At 54.4% G+C, this 9987-nt stretch overlaps 1 protein-coding gene across 4 annotated transcripts in view; it reads left to right on the top strand.

The window, feature by feature from the left end:
- BSN (bassoon presynaptic cytomatrix protein) overlaps positions 1-8760 on the top strand; it is a 111446-nt gene extending 102686 nt beyond the window's left edge. For 2 of the 4 annotated variants that reach the window (XR_001817847.2, XR_001817784.2), the window contains exons 7-12: positions 2-813; positions 947-1046; positions 1585-1716; positions 1955-2009; positions 2390-2479; positions 4772-8760. Coding sequence is in view for 1 of the 4 variants with exons in the window: in XM_017503645.2 (XP_017359134.1) it covers positions 2-813; positions 947-1046; positions 1585-1716; positions 1955-1995 (1085 nt within the window). In the remaining 3 variants the exon portion in view is untranslated. The remainder of the gene's footprint in view (position 1; positions 814-946; positions 1047-1584; positions 1717-1954; positions 2010-2389; positions 2480-4771) is intronic. The other 2 variants (XR_001817829.2, XM_017503645.2) reach the window with 2 other exon arrangements.
- The last annotated feature ends 1227 nt before the right edge of the window (positions 8761-9987 follow it).

Here is a 9987-nt window from a genome sequence, read left to right as displayed (position 1 = left end):
GCGTATCACCTGGGCCAGGAGGAGACGGACTGGTTTGATAAGCCCCGGGATGCCCGCTCTGACCGGTTCAGGCACCACGGGGGCCATGCAGTTTCCTCCTCCTCCCAGAAGCGAGGCCCTTCCAGGCACAGCTACCATGACTACGATGAACCCCCTGAGGAGGGCCTGTGGCCTCACGATGAGGGTGGCCCAGGCCGCCATGCCTCAGCCAAGGAACACCGGCACCACAGTGACCACGGGCGGCACTCAGGCCGCCACACTGGTGAGGAGCCAGGACGGCGTGCTGCCAAACCACACACTCGGGACCTGGGTCGCCATGAGGCCCGGCCCCACTCTCAGCCCAGCTCTGCTCCAGCTATGCCGAAGAAGAGTCAGCCTGGCTACCCCAGCTCTGCTGAGTACTCACAGCCATCCCGTGCTCCCTCCGCATACCATCATGCCTCTGACAGCAAGAAGGGCTCCCGACAAGCCCACTCTGGGCCCGCTGCACCGCAGTCAAAGGCAGAACCCCAGGCGCAGCCACAGTTGCAATGTCGGCAGGCAGCTCCAGGGCCACAACAGTCACAGCCACCATCATCCAGGCAAATACCCTCTGGGGCAGCATCGCGCCAGCCACAGATGCAGCAGCAGCAACAACAGCAGCAGCAGCAGCAAGGTCTTGGGCTGCAGCCCCCACAGCAGGCCCCGACGCAGGCTCGGCTGCAGCAACAGAGCCAGCCAACCACCCGGGGCTCAGCCCCTGTTGCCAGCCAGCCTGCAGGGAAGCCTCAGCCAGGCCCCACGACAGCCACAGGCCCTCAGCCAGCAGGACTGGTAAGCAGAGCTCCCGTACATGGGTTATAACCAGGGCAGATGCTACGAATGAAGCTTGGGCATCCCCTTGGTTCCAGGCTGGGCATGGGCAGGGTTGATGGGCAGAATCTCAGCTATAGGTTCTGTGTTGCAGCCACGGGCAGAACAGACAAATGGCTCTAAAGGGACAGCCAAAGCTCCGCAACAGGGAAGGGCTCCTCAGGCCCAGTCAACACCAGGACCTGGACCTGCAGGTAAGCATATCCTCTGACATCCTTGGCTATGGCCCATAGCACAGAACCCAGGCTGTTCTCTCTCTACACCACCTGCGCCCTGAGCTCCCCCACACTGCATGCCCTTACTAATCCCTGAAGAGGTGCCCCACGGGCTGTGGACTTCCCCAGAAGAAAACAAGCCTAGGGTTAGAATAAGCCAATGAGGTCACCAGCACAGGGGCTTTAGGGCCCAAGCAGCTCTGGGCAGAGAAGCTGGAAGGCACTGGTGAGCACAGGGCAGGGACCATGGCTTCTTGCTCCCTCCTTCCTTCCCCTTTCCTCCTCTCCTCTGCCTTTGCTTCCCTTTCTTCTTTACCTTCCTCAACCTCCTTTTTTCTGCCTCCTCCCACCCCTTGTTTTCCTGTTCTTTCCTTCATCCCTTTATTCCCATGGCCTCCTTCTCACCTTCCCACCTCATGGGGTAGCTGTGTTCAGATTCCCTTGTGGCTACTTGCACTCTGAGACCCTGAAGAGCCAGGCCATGCATAGTTCATGAGGGTGGTTTCTTTCCTCCTAGGTGTGAAGGCTGGAGCAAGGCCTGGAGGAACCCCAGGGGCTCCTGCCAGCCAGCCAGGTGCCGAAGGGGAGAGCGTGTTCTCCAAGATCCTTCCTGGTGGGGCAGCCGAGCAAGCTGGCAAACTGACGGAAGGTATGCACTGCCTGTGACTGGGTCTGTGGTGGGTGGCTGCTCTGGGGCCTGCTCTGGTGCAGGCTGGGTCTGTGAGATGACTTCAGACTCAGTCACTCAGGCACAGGGAAGGGCTCGTCACAGGAAGGCCAGCCGGAGGGCCCACCTGCTGATGCTTGGCTTCACTATGCCAAGTGGCCCTGACTGGGAGGGGTCTGGCTCAATTTCCTGATGCCTCTCTCCTCTTTCTATGTCACAGCTGTTTCTGCTTTTGGCAAAAAATTTTCCTCATTCTGGTGACCATGCCCAGCAGGGTGAGTACGAGCAGCCTGTACCTTGCCTCTTCTGGGAAAGGCCCCAGGCAATGTGGGTGGGGGCGGGGCTCTAAGTCCGAAGGGTCCTCTGGGAGGAGTCCAGTCTTCTGCTGGTGCTGTGGCTGGAGATGCAATGTTCTCTTCTCTGAATGTGGGAGGAGAAAGAGGAAGGACACTGTGCACAGAGCCCCTACCATGGGGCCAACACAGTAGAGGCCCCCAGCAAAGGAGGGGCCAAAGCCAGGGCTGATGCCCCCTGGTCTTTCAAACCATCCGCTATCCCCTGCAGGGCTCCCACAACACTGGGCTGAACACTGGATTGTAGGTAGGGTCCCTGGCATGCAGCTCCTCTCCAGCCCTCCTCTATAAATGCTCCACAGGCTCTTGAAGAAATGAAGACAGTTATCATTGCTGTGGAAAAATCTCTGGAGTCAGAGGCCAGGGCGCAGCTCTGGACTCTGCGTATAACAGTGAGTATCAGGAACAGGGTGAGATGCGCCAGAGGAGGAGTGAAGGGCCAAGGCCTGGCAGACAACAGCTACTAGTCAGTTCCAACAAGTGTGAACTGGGAAGGGCCTGGTGGGCTTCCTTCAGCTGTGATGGGCCCAGCAGCCCTCCATCCTGGCAAGAGGCGGGGGCCACAGAGCTCCCTGAGATGGTGGCACATGAGTCAGGTGGCACCCCTGGAGAAGAGCCCAGCAAAGCCAACTACACCCCACGACTTGAAGTCTATGTGCCGGACACTGAGTTCAAAGTCCGGGTGGTCTGTGGCTATGTGCTGGGCACTGAGTTCAAATGACAGGGTGGTTTGTGGCTCCTGTGGGGGAACACGCCTCTTCCCTGATGTCTGCTACTGGTGCCTTTGCTCCAGTCAGTTGGAAGAGATTAGAGTCCCCAAACCCTGCAGAGCTGCATGTGCAGCTCTGGGAATGAAGTCAAAACACTCCTGGCTTCACAGGCTGAGCCTGTGGCCCACAGGATAGAAGAGTGGAAGGAGTAGAGAGGCAGACAGGAAGGGACATAGAGGAAAGGGAGTCTCAGTCCCAGACTAGGTCAGCCCAAGGATAGGACAGAATGGCCTCAGGATGGGAGCCCTGGCCCTGTCTGGGCTGCAGTGGCCAAGGCAGGATGAGACACCACTTCCTGGACCCTGCCCTGGCCCTGGCCTTGGCCCTGCCTCTGTGGGAGGAGGAGAAAGTGCATCATCCTGGGTGGGAGGAGAATCACCTGGCTGTTGGTGTGGCTCTGTGCATAGCCAGGACCACCGACCACTGTCCTATACCCCTTTGGCCCTCCTCTTCTCCCTCCTTCCCACTTCAGGGTGCTTCTCATGGTGCACAGGCATGTATGTGGTATCCATGCAGGGCCTGGTGGTCAGTGAGCAGGTCACTTCAAGGGAGCCCTGGGGCCAGCAGATGCTGGGCCCAGGCCAGCCCTGGGTGTGGGAGGGAAGGAGCTAGGTGTGGTACCTCACAGGCTACCTCTCTGGAAAAGCAGTGGGGCCCTGGAAAGGCCCAGGCTTCCATCCATTTATTTAACAAATGTTCGTCAAGCCCCAGGTATGTGCCAGGTGCTATTCCAGGCTCTAGGGGTGTGGCAGAGAACAAAACCAGGTCCTTGCCCTCTGAAGCTGACAATCCATTAAAGGAGATAGAGAATAAATAAGTTTAAAAATAAAAATTCAATTAAAAAGGTACTTTCTGAAAGTGATAAGTATTTTAAAGCCAGTGAAGCAGAGCTATGGAAGCAGTGAGGTCTGCTCTAGATAAAGTGCTGAGCTGAAGGTATGTGAGGAAAGGCTTGAGGGAGGAGGACAGCTGCTGTGGGATGTACAGAGGGGAGGGACCAGCACTGACAGATGATTGGATGCTAGGACGGGACTGGGGGCACCAGGGACAAGGAAAAGGTCAGCACAGCTAGGGCCACAGTGGAGGGGAGAGGTGGTCAGGGGTAAAGTCCAAGGGGGTGGGACTCAGCTGGGGTGGGTTGTGCAGGCCAAGTAAGAAGCCTGGAATTTCTTCTAATTACAGTAGCATAGTGCAGCCCTCAGTGTTCTTTCTGCCTTCACCCTCTCACAGTGGGCTTCCTGCAGCTTCCCGCTCAGCTGATGTTTCCTTGGAGTTGCCCTGGAACAGATGTGAAATCAGAAGTGGTGCTGAGAGGAGGGGAAGAAGGGGCAGCCTATGGCCTGGATTCATGGCAGTACCTACCTTGGGTTTGGGGCCAGGGTGTGTTTCTTGAGCAGGCAAAAGCAGCACAGACACAGCTTTGTTCTGCATCCTGCCACATGGTGTGGACGGGCCACTGAGACCACTGACTTTGTAGTTAAAGAAATCTCCCTTGAGTTCTAGCATTCGGCTAATTATTGGGTCAAGTGGACAGTGCTGCTGTGAGTATCCCTTTCCTGGAGTTCTTTATAGCAATTTCAGAGATGGGCTTGGAAAGGTGTGCCATTGCAAACCAAATTCCATCTCCATCACTCTCAAGCAAAAAAAAAAAAGGAACTTTTGTTACATTAAAAGAAGTGTCCCTTCCTGGCTGACCTGATTCTTCTTTCTTCCTGTCCTCTCTGTGACCTCCAACCTGCCCAAGCACCCACCTCCTGGGCCTGAGTGGCATGGCACTCCGTGGGTGCGGAGGTGGCTACTGGCACAGGCAGATGGCTGAGAGGTGTGTGAGGGTGGGAAGCAGCTATCTATGGTTCTTGACAGAATCCTTCTTTCTTTTCTTTCCTTCCTCCCTCCCTCCTTTTCTCTTTCAAGCATCTACAATCTGGCAAACCCTTGGCCCAAAGACTCACCAGGTGGGACGTGGCAGGCAGGCCTCAGTTGAGGATGCGATGTTTTCTCACAGCAGCTGTCTGGGTGAAGCATCTGCTGGACAAGCGGCACCAGTGGCCGGAGGACCTTTGATTGTTTTTCCAGAGACGCTGCTCTCCACAGGGCACCACTTTCAAGGCACAGCCCTCGTTGGGAGGGAGGACCCTCTCCAGAAACCCGGCCACAACGGTATCTTGCCGTACTTCCCACAGCCTCCTCTTTGCAGCCTGGCCAGCCAGGCTTCCAATGCGTTATACACAGAGTTTGGGCGCACACTGCCCTCCCTCCGAGATGCCAGAAGTTTTTCCACAGCCTTGGAGAGGGGCTTTGACTGAGGGCTGGGGGCCCCGGGCTCCGTTTCCTTCACATTCCAGCTGGCCCGGATCCCTCTGTGGCACAGGGCCCTGCCCCCGTCACCTGCCCTCTGGGTGACATCAGAGCAGACCTCCATGTGGCCAGCATGGGGTTGGGAGAACTTTACAAACATTAGGACCTAACACTGTCTCATCGCTGAAATAAGAGGCCGTAGCACCGAAAAGCAGCGTGGGCACTGGCTGAGGCTTCTCCCAGCCCGTGGGTGGCAGTGTCCTAGAACACTGCCACCAGCTCAAAGCCATCCCCCTAGCCATCGTGAGCATCCCAGCGGCACCGCCATTGTCTCAACCAGCCGGCTCCTCGTCCATACACCTGGGGATTTCTTTTGATTTCAAGAACAGCCTTAATCATTCCAGTTTGATTTACGTGTATACCTCATAAACATTTTTCTTTTGTTTCTCTCTCCCACTTTCTCTCTTCTCTTGGCTCACCCCTTGCCTCTCCCCTCCACCACCACTTTGTGACTGATGGTTCGGTTTCCTCTCTGCTCTGCCCCTGCTCAGCACAGGGAGAATGTTGACTTAGAAGCAATAGGGGGCAGCAGGCCACCAAGAGCACAACCCCAGGGCGAGGTCTAGGGAGGTCCCTTAGCCCGCCTCTGTTTACTGTGCAATTCCAGTCCTTCTTAAGCCATCACCAGTGGGTGTGCTCAGAGCAGAGTGGCCAGGCTTCTGCTAGCCAAGGGAAAGGCCCAGGGCCCTGTGTGGAGGAGTGTGCCACTGTCTATCCATCTGGTGGGCTGGGCTGCATTCCTCCCCAAGGCCCTTCCCTTGGGGGCCTCCCTTCATCTTGGGCACAGCCACAAGTCTCATCTCTAACGTTCTATGCAATGAAATATAAACCCTCAATTTTGACAACTGTTAATATTTAATAAATTCCATGTTATGTATAAGGAGTTAATTGCAAACATGCAATTGAGAAACTGGATAGATACACTCATATCACCCCCAACCCCCACCCCACCCCTGCTCCCATTGTGTGTGTGAAATTCTCAGTCTGTGGCATGTTTGACCTGTGGCAGGACTCGCTGCTGCCAGGTGAGTCACCGCCTGTCCCGCAGTGGAGCATGCACAGCTCGCAGCCTCTTTGCACGATTTCATCCATTTTAAATGCTCGACCCTGTTGCTTGGAGTTCTTTTTGCCTCAGAACCTCTCCTTCAGGAGCACTTCTAGCTGACTTCTGCACAAGCTAGTGAGGACCTGCCAGAATTGTTGCCTGAGCGTGCCAGACTGCAGGGCAGGTAGTTCAAGGCCCCACACACCCTGCAGTTTTCTCTGTCCAGGATAGCAGGTAAAAAGGAATCCCCAGAGCAGATGCAATGGTAGGAGCCTGAACAGGATGCGTGTGTATGGACATGGACATTCTGAAGGCTTGCTGTAGGATTTCTGTCTGTCATTTTCCCTTCCTACCCCAACCCTGAGCCATAGGCATCTGCTAGCCCTTTCCCAAAGGGCACTAGTCAAGGGCAGAGCTGGGCAGCATCCATGGCCAGAGAGGCAGAGATAAGACCAGTGCCAGGTTGTGCCTCAGGGACCCCAGCTCTTGACTGCACCTGTTCCATGCCTCTCCTCTGTGGCTAAGAGGCTCAAAGGACTGTGAGCCAGGAGATCTGGGCTGGAGCTAGGGGGTCAATGGATGCTCAGGAAGAACAGGGCCTTTGGCACTTGTGGTGAGAACAGTTGACAATGGTCATCTGGAACTGTGCATATGAACAGTGGCTTCAAGCTAAGTTTCTTGTGAAGTTTCTCAATAGCAAATCTTATAGAAGGTCCTGTGTGACCCTCTCGGCATCTGTCCCTAGGACCCTATGCTCCCTGCCCACCCCCTTCTCCAAAGCCCAAGCATCCCACTGCTCATCAGTTTTTCTACCACTGAGCCAGGAGTACGGCAGGTAGTAGCTGCCTGACCCCTCAAGGCCTGACCTTTGTCCAGAGTGCTCTGGTTTGCACCATGCATTTCTCAGGGGTCCGCATTTCTCATGCTTTTTTAAAAGGTCTACACACCCCTTCAGTGAGGGCTCCTGGCTCACCTCTGGAAGCAATGGATGGGAAAGGAAGCTGCCAACCTCTGTGTTGGACTTAACACCCTTGCCTTCCTGGGACTTGGCCTCACTCAACCCATGGAATATCTTCCCCATCCCAGAGATCAGGTGTGGGCTGAATGAAGCCATCTGAGCGAGGGCTGAGGGAAGACATCATCTAACACCTCTGGCCGCCCAGGACCAGCTCTGTGTGGGGATGTGCCTTGGAGACCAAGGCAATCATCCTTTCCACTACAGGCCAGGGGATGGGACAAGAAGCAAGGAATAGGCAGGGAAATGTTAGGGAGTCAGAGCCTCCAGTAGGCCTAGTCTCAGGCTCTAAAGTACTGACTTTTCCGCAAATTTCCTTTCTGGCCAAGCCCTCTGAGTTTGAAATTTGACAGCTGTCACTCCTCATTCCCCACTGTACCCCCAGGATACATCATTGGCCCTCTGTGAAGGTGGCTGGAGCAGGCCTCTGGTCCATGGACTATCCTTCCTGGCTCCTGCATGGATGCAGTTGTGACTCTGGGGACAATGCAGCCAGAAGCTGAGGGACCAGCATTCGGTGCCTTGGGAAGTAGAGAGCAACAGACACATCTCCAAATGAGTCTCTAGCATGCAGCCCAGGCTTTCTCCATACCCCTCTTCCCAGCATCATGAGCAAGGGCATTGCCTCCTCTCTCTGCCCACTTCAGGGCCTAGTGTACTCACTTCACAGTGACAGCCCTCCCCTCACCACCATCCTCTTAGTCCTTGGGCTAGCATGTGGTCTCAGGGCCCACAGTGAAAGAACAGCAGTGGTGGCAACTATGCCCTGTCTTCTGGAGCCTGTAGGGAGTTTTCCAGGCAGGTCCTTTGCCATGACAGCATGGTCCTGCCCTGTTGCCCCCTCCCCTCTCCCCTTACCCATGCCCATGCTGTAAATACTTGTCATCATGGACTCCAACAGGGTTAGAGGGACAGGCCTAACCAACTGAAACTCCTCAGAGATGCCATCTCTGTCTCCCTGGGTGCCAGCAGCCCTGCTGCCATGTGCACTGGGGTGGCACTGGAGAGCCATGGAAGTGGTGAGATATTTTATGTGTATGCACATGATCATGTGTGTATGTGCGTGTGTGTGTGTGTGTGTGTGTGTGTGTGTGTGTGTGCGTTCCTGCCTCATTCAGTTTCTGGGGTCAAATCAACTCCTTCTCTCCAAGTGCAGTATCCTGGAGAGTGGTGGCCACTCAATACCTTTTCCTCTAGCTTTCATGTCTTTTTTTTTTTTTTTTTTTTTTGCTTTCCCCTCCTCCTCCCTCTCTCCCTTTCTTTCCTTCTCTCCTTTATTTGAGGGGGGAAGAGTGCTGTACAAAGTCAAACAAACAAGTTTACAGTTGTAAGTGCAATGACCCGAGTCCTCCACATGACCTTGTGAATTGTGTGCTGTCCTCCTGTGCTCTGTGAGAACTCGTGGTACTTCAGTGTCCCTCCCCCTGTATTGTGACAAGGTAATTCTGTGGTATCAGAATAAAAGGACTTGATATAAACAACCTACAGACTGTTTCTGGGATGGTTTCTTAACTGGGAAGGCTTAGCTGAAGGAGCAAATTGCCAAATTTGCAACAATCCTGTCTACGGCTAAAGAGAAAAGGATAGACAAAGTTGCAGAAATGCTGGCACAACACAGGGCTGAGTCCACAGCAAGCCATCCAAAGAAAATGGGCCCTCCACAAAGGTGCCCAAGTAGAGGTCCCAAGCTTGGACCTGGATCAGGCAGTCAGTGCGCAGGCTGCTGAGGGACAGTGCCTCCACAGCCTTTAGTGTGCTGGCTGCACACACAGCTTTCGGGGGCCTGGTTCCGGGGAGGCAGTGATCAAGTGCTGCCCCCTGGTGCTGCCAACAAGCCCTGCACCGCTCTGCCTTGCTCCGAATTTTCCAACCCCCAAACTCTTGCTGGCTGCCACACCTTAGGCCTTCCTCAGATGGCCAGGAGTACCTCCTTACCAAAGTCACCCAGAATTGCTAGATTTTTTTAAAAAACACAGATAAACGAGAATCCCAGCTTCACCTCTGGTCCTCTCCCCAGAGTTAACATCTTGACGCATGTGCTTCTTTCCTGTTTCTTGCTCCAGTCATTTTAAAAAGAAGCCAGAAGGTGCAATATATCCTGGTTCTAGCTTTCTGTTTATTTCCACATGTTTATTTCAGGTACTTAAATGTTCGTCTTGCAGTGCCCAACCTCCAGAGTTCGTACACCATGAGTTCATAGCCAGTCTACCGCACACAACCTGAGGAACAGGCACTATATTCCCAGAGTTCCTATTACAAATGATGCTTGATGAACATCCTAGTTTCCAATCTTTCCACCCAAATTGGTGGCTGGGGCCACTCATTCTACTGTTTCTGGCCTTGATACCAGTCCTGTACATACGAATGCAATGGCATCAGAAAATTGGGACTCTTAGTATTTTGTTGTTGTTGTTTTGAGACAGAGTTTCACATTGTTGCCCGGGCTGGAGTGCAATGGCAGGATCTCAGCTCAGTGCAACCTCTGCCTCCCAGGTTCAAGCAATTCTCTTGCCTCAGCCTCCCAAGTAGCTGGGATTACAGGCACCCCCCACCACACCTGGCTAATTTTTTTTTTGTATTTTTTAGTAGAGACAGGGTTTCACTATGTTGGCCAGGCTGGTCTCAAACTCCTGGCCTCAGGTGATCCACCCACCTCGGACTCGTAAAGTGCTGGGATTACAGGTGTGGGCCCCATGCCCGGCTGAGACTTTT

This window comes from Cebus imitator, unplaced genomic scaffold (genome assembly GCF_001604975.1).
Source record: "Cebus imitator isolate Cc_AM_T3 unplaced genomic scaffold, Cebus_imitator-1.0 Scaffold0, whole genome shotgun sequence".
In the NCBI taxonomy this organism is placed as follows: Eukaryota; Metazoa; Chordata; class Mammalia; order Primates; family Cebidae; genus Cebus; species Cebus imitator.
Note: the sequence above shows the minus strand (reverse complement) of the source record. Positions and strands in the feature narration are given on the sequence as shown.